The sequence below is a fragment of the Ctenocephalides felis genome, unplaced genomic scaffold, assembly GCF_003426905.1.
Source record: "Ctenocephalides felis isolate EL2017-DRISC unplaced genomic scaffold, ASM342690v1 CF-g0.4_SCAFFOLD_00845, whole genome shotgun sequence".
Classification (NCBI taxonomy): domain Eukaryota; kingdom Metazoa; phylum Arthropoda; class Insecta; order Siphonaptera; family Pulicidae; genus Ctenocephalides; species Ctenocephalides felis.
In genome coordinates, this window is record NW_020536999.1 from 69,867,516 (window position 1) to 69,883,926 (window position 16,411).

Here is a 16,411-nt window from a genome sequence, read left to right on the forward strand (position 1 = left end):
TCAACCACGTCTCAGCATGCTTGTATTAAAAGCAGGGGTCACCATGGAAGTATCAGGTTGAATTTCAGATAATTCTGCACGATTCAAATCATTAAGACTCATATTAATCTCATTGTCTGCAATGCGAGAGATACTTTGTTCTTGTAAATTACTAAATCCTGGCGCATATAAGTTATTTGTTCCTGGCAGTTTATAGTTTGAGACCAAAATTGAATTGGCAATTGAAGCGTATTCTTCACCTAAACTACTTAAAGTATTCAATGAAAAACCCATAGCCCCCAAATTCATAGTACCTTGGTTACCATTAACATTCCTTAGTTCATGCATAGCTCCTCGTCTCAAGCCACTAACAAATCTGTGTGCTTCATGAGGCATTGCCCAATCTGGGTTCGTAAGAGCAAAATGCAATAACGACAATTCAGTTTTTCCATGCTCTCCTTGAGTATACTGATTCACTGTGGGTTTTGCATGGCCTCCATAATCTACTTGAGACTCATTTGGAGAGCTTGTTTGCCAATCAGGATTACCATGCTTACGTACATCCATTTGTGCAAATGAGCACACATCTCCGACTCCAACAACAGCAACTGTAAAGTTCCGATAGAAGTCTACTATGTCTAACGCCTTCGGTCGCAGCCAAAATAATAATATAAAAGGTGTTGTTAGTGGACTGATGAGCTCATAAAATAGATACACAGCTTTATATTGAAATAGTTGACTAAAAGAGTCTCTCACGGATGTAGTGTGTGCGTATCCCCTCCAAGATGCCGGTAAATAATGAACATGTGCTAGAACACCTGCTAGTAGTTGCTCAGGACACCAAACTAAGTTTTCATCAGGTATAAACAATCTGCATGTAGCAACTACAGCCCCAAGTATTGTCATTATAGATAAAACATGTTCGACTGCTAATACATCTTCATCATAAACTGTTAATATTAGAAGAGTAGCCAATACACCGCCAGCAATGAAGGCTATGTTTCTTGCAATCACAGTCATTAATGGTGAAGAAAAAGCTGAAATGTATCTAACAGCAGGTCTGTAAGCCCTTGTCAACCTAGCATTTAACTCATGATCCAACTCATTAAAAATGTCTCAAGTATAGGCGGGCGTATTGTGACCAGGCTCTAGCACCTAAAGTTCCTGGTTCGCGCTTAATCATTTCACCATAGTTGAAAAATAAAAACATTAGTTGCCACAGAAATACTAAAGGGCACAGAATCAGGTTGGCGAGAGCAACATACATAATATGCTTAGATAAATCAGCAGCTAGTTCATTCCTCTTGGCAGATTTTTTATAATCATCTCTTAAATGCCAATTATTTTCAAAAGGAGACCATGGTCCCCAAAATAATAAAAATTCCATATTTTCTTTTAACCCATGAGATAAAAAAATAGTTTCTCCAATAAATGGTACTTGAAATTTAACTGGCAATAAACTTTTGTTGATCATAGCAACCATATAATTCTTAAATCTTAAAATTCTATGATATATATCGAGCTCTGTCAATTGTGCTTTGTGAATGCACATTTGTTGTTCACTTTGGACATCTCTTACTCTTTTTTGAACTTCATGCCAAGTCAAATTATCAAGATCAACATCATCAATTTTTAAAGCAATATTAAAAAAATGCTTTATATCCCAGTAATGTGCTAAATGATACACGGAACGTGCAAGTCTTAACAACCAGCAGAATCCTGCTAAGCAAAGGCAGGTCCAAGCCACCACTCCCAAACTGGAGATACATTCTGAAGGATCAAGAACAACATCTGAAATTGTTACTTTAGAGTGATTTGAATCCGGTGGTTTTTCTTTGAACAAAACTTGGTAATCAACACAATGCCACAAAAAAGTCGTAAAAAATATAACAAATACAAATTGTGCTAGGCTGAAAAACTCTGCTAAAATCATAACATTGAACCCATGTTTCTGATGATAACAATACATTCGTAGAAAGAAAGAATCTAAGTCTTCGATGTGGGTCCACCGAGCCATGTTTGGCTCAGGGGCCACATGTATTATGAGGCCACCGTCCTGGGGCGTCTCATCATCATCAGGATCATGTACAGGCTTCGGTAAGGCATCATTGTATGGTTCCGTACTAGCATATCTCAATTTCTTTGTTGCGTGTATGGATACATTAGTCTCATCTAAAATCGGGCTATGTTCATTTTTTAAAGTATTGTATCCTTCTGGCTTCGACATAACTAATAATTTTGTCCCCGAACGGCGAGTGAGATGTTAGTGAATGTGCATTTTTAATTTTTCGATGACTTTGTAAATGTCAAAAGTGACGCATCTGTCAAATCATCGGAAAGTTGCGGTTTGTATTTTGGCACTGAAAATGGCTTTAGAGTGGATTTAATAGCAGAATTAGATAGTGCACTTGTTTACGTAAAGGGTTAATAGATATTGACTAAAAATAAATATGTTTATTCATTGTGACACTGCGCATAACCTCAACTAAACTGCACCAACTGCGCAACATTTCGTATAATTTTTGACATATCATTTCACAGGTATAAATATGCACATATGATCGCGGACATGGACTATATTGCGATTAGGGATAAATCCAATGTCCGACCCACACATAGATAAAAGAAGAGTATGTATTCCCATACTCATACTCTTCTTTTATCTATGGTCTCAATATTATCATATAAAAGAATTGCAGATAAATATTTTTTAACCAATAATATAATTGGTTAAATTGGTGTATAATTTAGGCATTAACAAATATATTCTAAATTATTTTAATTATCAAAATGATATAAATAGTTTCCAAACATATTTAAATAAAAAATGAATTCGTCAAAATTACTACATTTGTAAATTGATTTGTATAAAAGTTATCCATTAATTTATATAATCCATTTGACCATAGATATCACTGATCTTTGCGATTCTTTCATCTATGGCATCTATGTCTTCGCGTCACTTTGATTATCTATGGTTGCTCATCATTTGTGTTTACGTTTTTAAACGAACTTGGAATCAAATAACAAACGTCAAACCGACTTATAAATTATTATTTTAATTTAAATAAATTACATATTTTACGATCAATATGATTTCATAAGCTTTAAATAAATATGTTTTAATAAATTTTTAATATATATTATTATTATTTGTATAAAATAGTGTTAAATATGGATAGCAAAACACCGGAGCCTCAGGATAGTAAGCAAGTATTAGAATATTATAGATTATTCGGGAAAGATAGAGATATTAGACAATATTTAACATTGCCTCCTATTTTGGACTTAAATGATTCTAATGGTACATTATGTGATGATAAAAATCAAAGTCAATTGAACAAAAGTGAAGAAGAAGTTGTGCAAAATATATGCACTGATGAAATCCCCGAAGAAAATGTTAAAACATCAAACCCAAAACTTAGCGAAATTGATGACAAAACAGACTCTGAACGTCCTTATATTGAACATTCAACTAAATCTAAACATAAAACAAATGATTCAAAGCACAGAGATTTTGTATTTAATCTAGAGTCTCAAATAGAGATAAATTATGACTTAAGTGCTCCTAATGATTTTGAAGACATTCGTCAAGTTAAATTTGAAAAGGTACCTTCAAAGCCTAAAGGTATTTTGAAATTTGATGATAAAACTGTAGAGCCTTTGTCAAGCACAGATCAAGGTACTATGACTAGACGTAATACTGTTTCGCCCACTAGTAGTGTTGCATCAAATAAACGTCTAGAATGGGACTCCTTGGCTGATATTGGATACAGAAACCCTGATGATATAGATGCTAAAAAGCCTTTAAGCACATTGGAACGTATAGCTTTACAACAAGGTCATAAAACACGATACGGTGAGCCAAAAGAGGCCTCTCCGGAAAATGTAAGGATGCAATCTGAAGTTTCCAGGAAAGATGTAAAGGTTCGAAAATTTATAGGAAAACCGACTGCTGAATCAACGCCACTTGTGCTAAAAACTGATGAATCAAAACAGAATTTAGAGTATATCTCAAATATTAAGTCTATGGAAGAAAAATTTGTAGAGCCATTGCCTGATAATAATGATAGAAAGATTTTGAAGCAACATAAGTCTTTAAATGATATTGATTTGAAATCATTGACTACAAAAAAAGCTGACAAATACATACAAACCACTTTGACCAGAAATACTGATAAGACCTCTATACACAAAAATCCGAACAAAGTTTCTGATGAGGATGATTCTGAAAAGTTCTCGAAAGAAAGTAAAGAAAACGTTAGAGGTACCCCAGTGAAAGTCACATCAAAATCTAAAATGTTGAAGAAAAGAATGGCAAGACGCAAACTGATTTCCATCCAGACTTCCTTAACAGATGAAGATTCATCTCCGGGTAAGCCTAATGAAAACATTTTAGAAGTGTTGAAAAATGACAACAGATTTAATATTTCACAATCTTCCTTGGGATCTAATATACATACCACATCCCAGGTAAACGAAAACATGATAACTATAGCAGATAGTTTTGAATATGTGTCCCGATGCCTTATGATGATAAATCTAACAAGAATTCAGATTATGATAATACTTCTTCAGTAACAAAATCTGAAACCGCTCAATCGATAAAAAGTAAGATCAGAAAGGAATCATCAAGTAGTAATAATTATATGACAACAGGAACTAGTACAAATTTATCTAGCAATAAAAATGATCCTTTATTCGATGATGTGAAATTATCTACATTGAATAACGATATAAAAACTGGTATACGTTTACTGAATTGTATGATGTACAGTAAAAAGGGTAATGTAGAGTTAAAGAAAAAAATGGTTAAAAGAATTGTTAAAAGGCTTCTGGAAGTAAATTATGGCGACGATACAGCTACTTCTGATGTTTCAAGACCACAATCAAAATTGAAAGAGTATACTTCGAGTACAACAGGAGTTAATAGCTGTGATTCAAAAACTTCACAAGCAGCAAGTCCTGATCCGAGTTATTCTTTGCCTGAAAATTTAGTAGCTAATGTGCCTTGGAAACCATACAAATTTGCTCAAGGTGTAGATTTCATTAGAGTTCCAACTAAACCAATGGCTAACGACGCACCTGTTATTCACGAAGAAAAACCAAAAAGTGTTTTTACCATACGAGGCAAAAATGATTTTACCTGCCAAGATCAATCGTTTCAAGACTTAGCTCAAAATCATTTGAAATCTGTGGAAAAGCTAAATATGTTGAATGATCAGCAAAAAATGTTGGAACAAAATTTACTTCAACAACAAATCAGAACTGAACAAAATCACGACAAATCACAAGGAATTGGGTTAATAAATTATGCAAAACAAGAAAAAGATATACAACTGGCTTGGATAAACTCGGAAATTGAACATTTGAATTATCTAAAAACGTTGCTGGAAAATAATCAACCCGAGAAGACAAAGTTTGATTCACTTGGTCCTTATAAAGTTAGCGAAAGAGGTGATACTAAATTTGACTTTAATTTCTTTTCTGAACTAGGTAAAATACCAAATCGTAACATGATATATCCATTGGTAACAGATTTTGAAGTAAAATCTACTAGTAGATCATGTCCATGTCGAAATATGATGGAAAATCCATCAGTTTCTCAGAAAACTGCAGAACCAAGACGTACATCTTTAAAAAGTGACACTTCCAGTAAACAAAGTCTGATAGACAGTAGTTATACATCTAAAACTTCCTTAAAATCCAAAGAAAAACAAATGCCAACATCTGAAGAAAAAGGTTCCTCTCCTTCTTCAAGTAAGGAGTCAATTCGCGAGCAATTGAAAAAACTTACAAGAAGCATAGAAATGTTAAAGCAATCGACACAACTTGCTAAAGACAATCCAAGCACCCGCAGTTCTTGCATAACATATCCTGAATGGGATTCACACATAAATGTCAGCAGGCCCTATTCTGAAGTAATCGGCATAGACCAGGCTCAGAAACAAAAAATAGTTGCATCAAAGTCATCTGGGCATTCAACAAAATCTAAACCTTCACCAGATATTTCAACAAAGTCTAAAGATAAAAATGATATCAAGAGCAATGTTTTATCAGAGAATATATCAGAACATAAGTCATCTTCTCATTCTAAGCTTGTCGAGTCATCAGGAACACATACGTCTTTAAAATCTGCTACGATATCTATAAGTGGACAAAACAAATCAACAGAATCATCTCCGGGATGGGAAAGTTATGAAAAGACATCCACAAGAAAACCACAAGTTCAAACAATCAGTACTCAAACATCCAATCGCAACAATTCTGATAAAATGGTGGAAGCTGTTATGGTTAGTTGTAATCATTGTAAAAAATGTTCTTGCAAATGCAGTAAAAAAACTCAAACGTTAGAAAAGAAACATGGTAAAACATCAAAGCCACCTGTAGCTTATATTTTAACATTTGAAAGTGAATCGACACCGACAAATAGTTCTAGGAATGGAAGAAAGCCTTCGCTGGATGAAGTTAAGGTCAAATTACCTTACAATCGAGAAAACAGAAGTAGACATCCTAAAACCAACAAGCACAAAAAAATGAATAATGAAAAAACTGTTATCACTGTATTCGACAATAAGTCAAGATTTATTTCTGAAGGCTCTGCAGAATTACAAACTATTAATCTGGGAGATTTTGACAACCTCAAGACCGATAGTTACTCGGAGGATACTGAAAATACTGCTGGTACTTTGAATGAAAGTACTCTGCTAAGTACATCAACTGATAGTTTTCTGGTGGCTCGAGAAAAGAAGCAGAATGGAAATAGGAAACATAACCCGACTGTGCAGGAGTGTTTGGTTATTTACAAAAGTGATTTTGTGAAGAAAGCTGATAGACGGAGAGATGTTATTAATAGAATTGCAGAATTAAGGTAATGAATATTTAGTGAATGGTCTCGTCTATATGTCACCATACATAGTCGATTGGTATTTAAGTAATTTATTTTATATAAGAGTTAATTAACGAATTAATGAATTGTTTTATTTAAAGAACCCAGAGAAATAATGAAAGGAAAAAGCTTTTGCAGTTGATTGAAGAAGAACCGAAACTAAAAACAGAAATAGCCAATGTCCAAAAGATGTTGCCTCAGAAAACAAGTCAGTAACATTATGTAGTTTATTTACGTAATGCATGATAACTTGTAGAAAAAATTAATATAATTATTTATTGTCACATATATATTTATTTATGTTCAGACAGAAAATCTAAATAGCTAATGTTTACATTCAAGACATTATGAATTTGTCATTAAAATTAGAAAAAGTATGTATGGTTATGTATTATATAACCGATTTGATAAAACTCGAAAAGGACTCGCAATGATTATTTTTGCGCTACAATTGGCTGAGATGATTCTTTTGAATTAGTAGAGAAGTGCAAAATTGTTGTCTATGTTTCCACCGAACCAATTTTGAAAATACAATAATTGTTCGAAAACATAATAAGAGTTGCAAATTGTGCTGTTTAGTTTTTGGTAAAGATTGCCAGAAGAATAGTTACTTGACTATTTTATAGAAACTTGCATAGTGATAGAGTTTCGATATGAAAAAAATTTTTTTTTGAAAAAAAATAAGATAAATAATTTTTTTTCCAAAAGCAATTGTTTTGCCAACACAAGCGGAAAGTTTTTTGAATCATTCAAAAAGGCAGGTCTAGCGGTTTCGGAGATACAGAGCTAAATGCGCAAAAAATGGCAGTTTTTGAGAGAACTAAGCGTCCGATTTGAATGATTCAAAGAACTTTCTGCTTGTTTTAACAAAATGATTGCTTCAATTCTTTTTTCAATTTTTTTTCAAAAATTTTTTTTTGTATGTCGAAAATAATTCAGATTTTAATTGTAATTCTGACCTAATTTCTAATATACTTTAAACAAATATTTTCAACTTTACAATTCAGTTTATATAATTCTTAATATTAGACAATGTTACAGTATTTATTTATAATAAACTATTTGAAAAGTTACGGTACGGGAAGTTCTAGCAATTTGCCTTAAGGCACGATGCCATACACACTACTAGTTTTTTTATTATTTTATATTAATGATAAATGCATAAAATTAACATTTATTTTTACTTTAAATATTTAATAATATACTTCAGTATAGTTTGAAATTTATAAAAAAAACGATATCGGGTAAATGGGGGCATCTATGAAAAAGCCCATGGACCCCCATGGCACAAAAATATTTGGGAACCTGTGCTCTAACTAAACGAACACCCTTAGGGTTTTACGAAGTCGTTTAATTACAAAACTTGCATTCGTCATTTTTATAAATCACAGGATTGTGGCCGAGCCGTTTCTTTGTTAGATGTTGAAAAAAATCATTTTCACGATTTTAATGAAATTTTGAATCATGATAGATTCGTGGTTTTAATAAACTTCCTGGGCTATCATGCGCATATGAAAAGTGGTTTAATTATGAAAATTTATCAAGTTTAAATAATGGGTCGCTTTAACATCTATAGTCGTCACAAATTTACAAGTTGCTAAAACTTAATGCTTATTGATTAAACCGATTATTTACACATATCGAAAAGTTCATACAACTTATCTTAAGGCAAAATGCTACTTACACTTAGTTAGTTTTAAGTTTATGAAGGTATTTTTTTAGGTTTATAACTTTGAATTTTTCTAAGGATCTTCATTCACTTAATAACCGTCCGCTTGTGTGTAATACGTTTGCTGTCGCTTCGTGTGAAAGCGACCTAATCATGTGATTTCGATTAAAATACTTATATTCAATGTTAACTGTTTTTGCACCACTAATTGCGCTAAACAATAATAATTTGTTTTGCAATTATATTAAACATCGATGTGCAAAAATTTTTTTTTTAATTTGGCAATATGAGATAAATTTTTTTTAGCCTTATATTCTTACTGGCTTAATATAAAATATTATTAACAATATAAATACATGATTTTAGATTCGTTTATATCTTGTTGCCTCTTAATTTATTTCATAGTCTTATATTTGTCACATTGAGGAAAATATTTCATCTTACATTAATACAAAAGAGCAATCTTATGTAAAATAGACGTATTAAATTAGTGTTTTTTTCAAATCGCATCTATTATATATGGATTTCAGTATAATATTTTATAGACACTTTTATAATTTACTTCTCGAAAGAGAGTTTGTTTTCTTGAGAAAATTTGATTCATGTTTCCTCGGCGTTTCAAGTCGAATCGAATGAGATCGAATTTGGAAAAAATGATGCGTGTATGCAAGCCGATTATTGACTTTTCATCAAGTGGTTTTTAAATTTTTGAAATCTGTACAGCCATTTCTGAGTAAACATAACAAACGATAAGTCAAACATTGTCTCAACATACAAACACACACACATAAACTTTTTCAATTTTGATCTCAAACGATTCAAAATTACTTGAAGGGCCGAGAAGAGATTATATTCGCAAGTTGGATTTTCTGGCGAAAACCTATCGTTCTTCATGGGGAAGTTATTAATTAAGCATCTTACTACTTATTCTACATAGAACATGTTGTAAGTGGCGTTTTTCCTTACTGCAAGTTGCACGAACTTTACGAAATATGTAAATCGATTAAATCGATAATAATTTGATTTAAATATGATCTACCTGTCTACTACTTTGTCTACCTGTTCACTTCATACTTGTCTACCTTCTATTTGTCAAACTGTCTTCTTGTCTACTGTTCTATCGTTCCATCTCTCTGTATACATATTTACCTATCTACCTTTTTATTTATTTATTTGTCTGTTTTTATATAACCTGTCTACCTGTATACCTGTCTATCCAGAGCCGCACCTGCCTTGCATGCGATGCATGCAAAAATTGCGGGCGTCCGCCTTAAGGGGTGCAAAACCGAGATTCGGAAATGAAATTTAAAATATATTATTCACAATTTTTTTTAAATATACAATCTAAAATTCTTAATAATCTAAGTTAACTGTAGATACGGAGACGCAAAAAGCATATTCAGTTTGCATTAATATTTGATTAATAACTCCGCTAATTAGTAAATTATTGTTCTGCTTATTGCTTAATCTACTCACTGAATTTTTACTTCGTTTGAAGTTAACGTGGAATCGAAAAAGAAATGATCTAGTGTTAGATTAAATTAATTATTGGGTATTATTGACGAAAAATTGCGAGCTGATTTAGTTGAAACGGAACTTGTTAAAAAAATAGATACTAATTATAATAGAGAAAAATGGAAAATGGGAGGTCAGTGTCTATAAAATAGCTTATTTATTCTGAGCAATTTAATTGTAACTGTTATTTTTGATGCAAATGTTTCGCATCTGATGAATTTTGAACGTTAAAGACATACGTGGTTAATTTTATGGAAGTGGAGCAAATATGAAAAATGCAAGAAAAATTTACTCTGGAACAAAAATCGTTAAACTTTTTTTATACCTAGTAGTGCCCATACTCTAAATTTAATTATTAACTATGCAGAAATAATACAGATTCAGATATAATTAGTTTTTTTAATATAGATATAAAAATATGTAATATCTTTGTATCTTTTACTAATCTTTGGGCAATTCTTTTAAAATACGTTAAAAATTTAACTTTAATGCAACAATCTGATACTCCGAATCTGATGGCAAAGTGAAGATGAATACTAATGATACTGAATAATAAGTTTTCGAAGCAATTTTGGATATTGTAAATAATGAAGAATTAAATTTGAAAGATCGAACATGAAATACAAGTGTTTCATTACGAGTTTATGTTTAAAAATGAAAGACTAGTTTTTTTGCTCTCTTGGCATGATTTGCTCAATAGAATAGATCGCATAATAAATAAGTAAAATGTTTAAAAACCAAATATTAATATTCCATATGCGTTAGAAATAATTGAAAATTAAACTAGTCTAGTGGTGCATGGCATCGTGCCTTAAGGCAAATTGCTGAAACTTTCCGTGTCATAATAAAATATTTGTAGAATATTAAATGCTTTCAAATAGATCATTATAAATGCTGTAACTTTGATTATTCTTATTTTATAGACAAAATATAAGAGCTTATAGATTGGACAATGACTTTTATATATGTTTACATGAAAAGTAAATAAACAAAACGAATGAAGAAGGTTATCTCAAATTTCTAAGAATTATATAAATTGAATTGCAAAGTTGAATTTATTCATTTGATGTGAGTTGTGAGTCATTATTAAAATTTATAAAAATATTTATATAATTTCAATGATAACCTTGAAACAGTTAAAATTATTGGTGGGCGGCGCTAGAAAAAAAAATTACATGTGGGTGCGCTGAGAACCCAGGACAGGCCCGGCGTCTATATATTTATCTTTCTTTTGGTCTATCCGTCAACCAGCCTATCTTTTGATCTTTCTAACTGCGTACCTGTTTACCTATCTATCTTTCTAATTGACTACTTGTCTATTTGACTACCCTTTTTTGTCTACCTATCTATATTGATAGGTCCATTTGCATTTGCATTTTTTTAACTTTTTACTACATATCCAAAACCACTGTACATCAGCCTTCGCAGAAAAGTAATCAATTCTTCATTCTATCGATACAAATAAAATGTTTTTTGTTGTTTCTAATCTGATGCTGCATTACTCAAAAACTTAATTTCCATTCATCAGTTGAACGTCAAACGTCAATGGGAATAAAATGTTTTTTGTGTCCTTTAAATAGGTTAATTCGTGCTTCCGAAATCGCCGACGAAAATACTATACGCACACATACATCCATTTTTCTAAGGTATGCCGAAAAAGTTTCATTAACGATTTTTTTTGGTATTACTATAACTTACACTACGGTATTTTGATAAGATGAAGTTTTTGATTATTATCTTACAGAAATATAAAATAGAAAGCAACTAGTGGGGTGTATGGCATCGTGCCTTAAGGCAAATTGCTGGTACTTCCCGTACCGTAACTAAATGTTCGAGGAATGTTAAATGTTTTCAAATAGATTATTATAAATATTATAACATTCTCTAATATTTATAAGAATTATATAAACTGAATTGCAAAGTTGAAATTATTTATTTAAAGTATATTAGAACTATAGTCAGAATTAAAAATAAAATCTGAATTATTTTCGATATACAAAAAAAAGTTTTTTTGAAAAAAGAAAAAAAAATGAAACAAAAAATTTCTGTTCAGCACATCTCCTTATCAATAGGAATCGAATGTTTTTTGAACCATTTAAATCGGTTGATCCATGCGCCCGAAAACGTGGACGAAAAATGGTATCAATACATACATACACACACATCCATTTTTTCTGAGGTATGCCAAAGTGTTCAGAAACCTTCAAAACGTCGAGAAATGTAAAAATTTTCAACTTCGATTTTCGGCCCATTACAATAACTTACTCTACGGGAAGTTAATTATATGTCTTGACACTCGAAAAGTGGCACAACAAAATAAAAATAACATTAAACTAGTTGTGAGTTGAATTTTGCCGTGTGGCCTATTGCATGAACTTTCTGATAATTGTATATTCTGGTAATTGTATCCATTTATTCAATAATAATATTTATATATATATATATATATATTTAATTTATATATATGTATATATATATATATATATATATATTTAATTTATATATATGTATATATATATATAATATATATATATATATATATTCTATCTGTATGTACTTCCCGTCTATTTGTTTATCCATCTACCTGTCTGTCCACATGTTTTCTATTGAAAATTAACATCTAGAACCAGGATTCTCTAATTATTATGTATCCTGAAGAACTCGTTAAATATTACTATTTTTGAGAAGTTGATAAAATTCGTTCTTCAATATTGTATTTGATTGATATTTTATTTGCAGAATCTCAGAAAATTTTCACTACGAAGGAAATTCGCGAGATGTCTAGGAAGAAATATAAAAATCTTCCGGAAGTGACCCAGAAGAAGAAGGATGCTCTCAGAAATAATCTGTACAGGAACAATCGGTTTATCGCGAATATTTTTAATAAGGTAAGAAGATTAAAAGTAATATTTTATTTTTATTCATGAGGCCTTTAATCAGTCCGTCATTTATCCCATCGTTACAGGTTTTATAAATACATTTTAACAAAATCTATTCAAAATGAACAAAGCAACATAAGTTTAAAAGTAAATAATTAGTATTATTTTCCCGACAGGAAGAAATAATTGCATTTTCTACTATTATCGACGTAACAAGAAATGAATCTCAATGTTTTTAATACTACGTCGATAAAAATTATATAAATATTTTAATATCAATTCGGTAATGTCGAAAAAATGTTACATATTCACAAACAGCACTTATAAATATGTTTTAGTTATTTTTTTTTAAACATTGTTGCACTATTTCAAATAGCAAATTAATTAATACTTCTGCTTAACACTATTATTATTATTTTGTAATTAGATTACTATCATTAGACGTTAAGCACAAAAGATGTTCGAGAATATCCGAAGAGGATCAAGCTTTCGAATATGCTTCGTAGACATTGTGATATACACAGTACTATGTAAGGTGTATTCTATGATATGCTCTTTTAAATCAAATATTCAGATATCTTTTTCAAATTTTTGACTTTTAGTGCTTATTGTATGTGTCCAAATAAGGCTTTGCTATGGCTTTTCTAATGCAATATATTTATGGTTATAGTTTTGTTTCTATTTATGAAGAGTCGTTATGTGGTTTTTCAACACAATTGCCGGACCGAAATTTTTCGAATTAGTAGTGTTCGTGCTGTCAGTACGTCTGAAGTGAATATTGGCACGGTGTTTATGTTTCTGTAATTTTATTTTGGTCAAATATTGGTTGAGAGTTTTGATATTTATTGATAAGGTTTTTACGCCCGAATGGCCCCAAAACACTGCCTTGCGGAACTCCTGCCTCAATCTGATGTGACGTTGAAGTTTTAGTATTGACACGGACTTTGAATTTCCTAAAATATTATAATAACCAGTTGGAAGCAGAGATCTGATCTCCGATGAAAGACCTTCCTGCCACACCTTATCAAAGACCTGGCTCACATCTAGAAAGGCTGCAGAACGGAATTGCTTGGCCTCGAAGTTATTGACGATTCAGTGCACTGTTGAATTGTAGAGTGCTGTCTGTGAAAACCAAACTGATGATCTGGAAATACTTTAACTACTCTACTACTATTGTTATAAATTGTTTAATCATTCGTGTTTTATAGACAAAATAGAAGAGTTTATAAATTGGACGATGACGTTTATATGAGTTCACATGAAAAGTGAATAAACTAAACTTCATCAAGCGAAGTTAGAATGAAGGACCTTATCTCATATTTCCAAGAATTATATAACTAAATTATAAAGTTTAAATTATTTATCTCAAGTATATTAGAGAACTTAGGAATTTTAGCTAACACAAAAATTAAAATCCGAATAATTTTTTATATTTAAAAAAATATATGTATTTTAAAAATAAAATAAGTGTTTTCCCAAAAATAATCGTTTTCTCAATACAAGCAAAGGGTTTTTTGAATCATCCAAATCGGATGCTTTGTTCTCTCAAAAACTGCCATATTTTAGTATCTCCTAGACGGCTGGGCCTGTCTTTGCCAAAAAATAATCACCACTTCTCCCCATCATTACGAATTGAATGTTTTTTTAATCATTTAAATGGGATGCTCCGTATTCTAGAAAATTCGATTTGGATTTTCTTCACTCAAAGAACTTCTAAAAAGCAAAGCTTCATATCTCCGAAACGGCTGGACCAACTTTTGCCATAACTAATCAGCACGTCTTCTTATCAATAGGAATCAAATGGTTTTTGAATATTTCAAATCGTTTGATCGGTGCTCATGAAAACGTCGAAATTATTCATTTTCCGATTACTATAACTTACCCTACGACGAGTTAAAAAATAAAACAGAAATTCACAAATAAAGAAATTCAAAAATAAAGTGTTACTAAATGTTTAAAAATTAGTATTCACTTTTCTTATGTTGCTAATGAAATATCAATAACCGCAGATTTAAGGCACTTACTTATGTAAGTTGACGAATGTTTTGTTTACTTCAGATAGATATTGGTTTCGCTTTGTTTTATCTGATCACATTAGATCATCACATCGTGGCCACCAATTGTATTTATGTTTGTTTAATTCTATTGTGGTCCACTATTGGTTACAGCTTTGGTATTTATTCATAAGGTTCGTATGCCATATCCGACTGAGGTGGAAGAGACTCTGAATCGTGGGTGTTTGGTATTTTTGTCGTTATAGGTAAGGGTACAGGCTTGCTGTTGATTTCCAGGGGTGGAATATACAGGGCTGAATTTTGTCGCCGCACATCCATATTCTTAGTTAACTTAAAACATCTGATTTCGTGGTTTCCAAACTTTGTTACTGATATGAATATCTGAATTAATATTATTCATTTCTATATGAATATAATCAGATATAAACAATTTTAACATACTAAAATGTATACTAATATTTTTAATTTTAATATGCTAAAATATATACTAATATATTTCTACTTTTTTTCAGAAATTACAAAAGAGAGTTCTTCAAGGCAAGCACACATTGTCTCATAGCTTTAATTTGATCAATGGAATCGACTGAGCACTGATCATTGTTTTGATAGATATAAATATTTTTTTAGTTTTTAGTTTCACTTTGTATTTTATATAGTATTTTAAATGTATATTTTGTATTATGTTGTGTTTGACTTTGAATATATTTTTTATACACTATATAGGTATTTTTGTAAATAATTTTAAAATATATCTATATTTAAGCTATGTCATAAATATAAGAATTAGAAATTTTAAGCGCATAGGTCTGAACGCGCGGCTCGAAAACAGGCGCTACTAAGCTCGCTAAGAATGTCACCTCACTTCGATATTATTGAGATCCATATAAAAATCTATGTTTTAGAATAATTTTAATGAATTTTAGGATAATTGTCAAAGTTATTAGTTTGCTCCTGCACTCAACATCCTATGCTTATTTAGCTATGATATTACCCTATCCTATGCGATACTAAATCTTTCTGACCAATTATTCGCATCGTTCAGGACTAAAAAGTCTCCAACATTCCAATTCGTTCTACAGCCTCCTTGGTGGGAATATATAAGTTTTTCCCACACCTCTGCCTAGAGCCTAAAATTTTATAATAATGAATTGATTTTAGTGTTTATAATTTTGTTTTAATTTGATCTCCATCTTTGTGTATTTATGTACGTTCTACAGTGTAGAATGTTATAATTCGAGAGACTATTGCAGATTATTTAATTTTGTACAATGTTATTAACTACAAATTATTGTAAAACGAACACGTGTCTAATACATACACAGAAAATTTTCTAAATGCGCGGCCGATTTATCCAGATTTTCATTAAATTTTATAATTAAATAACTTTTTGTGGGACTATAATATTTTAGTATGTTTCATCAAAATTCTCTCCTTTTTTTAATCTGCCTGGCAGAACTTTGCAAAA

General features: G+C 31.0%; 2 protein-coding genes across 2 annotated transcripts; one reads left to right on the forward strand and one right to left on the reverse strand.

The window, feature by feature from the left end:
* LOC113387959 (autophagy-related protein 9A-like) lies at positions 1-2,482 on the reverse strand. The gene is given in 2 exon segments (XM_026625370.1): positions 1-1,089; positions 1,091-2,482. Coding segments are annotated over 2 exon segments (2,205 nt in total). The 5' UTR covers positions 2,207-2,482.
* Positions 2,483-4,369: 1,887 nt separating this feature from the next.
* Positions 4,370-15,533, forward strand: LOC113387969. Its single transcript, XM_026625379.1, has 4 exons — positions 4,370-6,850; positions 6,970-7,076; positions 12,792-12,940; positions 15,459-15,533. The coding sequence occupies exons 1-4, from the start codon at positions 4,503-4,505 to the stop codon at positions 15,531-15,533; spliced, it is 2,679 nt and encodes an 892-aa protein (XP_026481164.1). The 5' UTR covers positions 4,370-4,502.
* The last annotated feature ends 878 nt before the right edge of the window (positions 15,534-16,411 follow it).

Excerpts from the sequence above, each read along its gene's own strand:
- LOC113387969 (XM_026625379.1), top strand. The coding sequence starts at position 4,503 with ATGCCTTATGATGATAAATCTAACAAGAATTCAGATTATGATAATACT. Across the intron at positions 7,077-12,791 it reads GATGTTGCCTCAGAAAACAA|AATCTCAGAAAATTTTCACT; the intron begins GTCAGTAACATT and ends TTTTATTTGCAG. Across the intron at positions 12,941-15,458 it reads TCGCGAATATTTTTAATAAG|AAATTACAAAAGAGAGTTCT; the intron begins GTAAGAAGATTA and ends ACTTTTTTTCAG.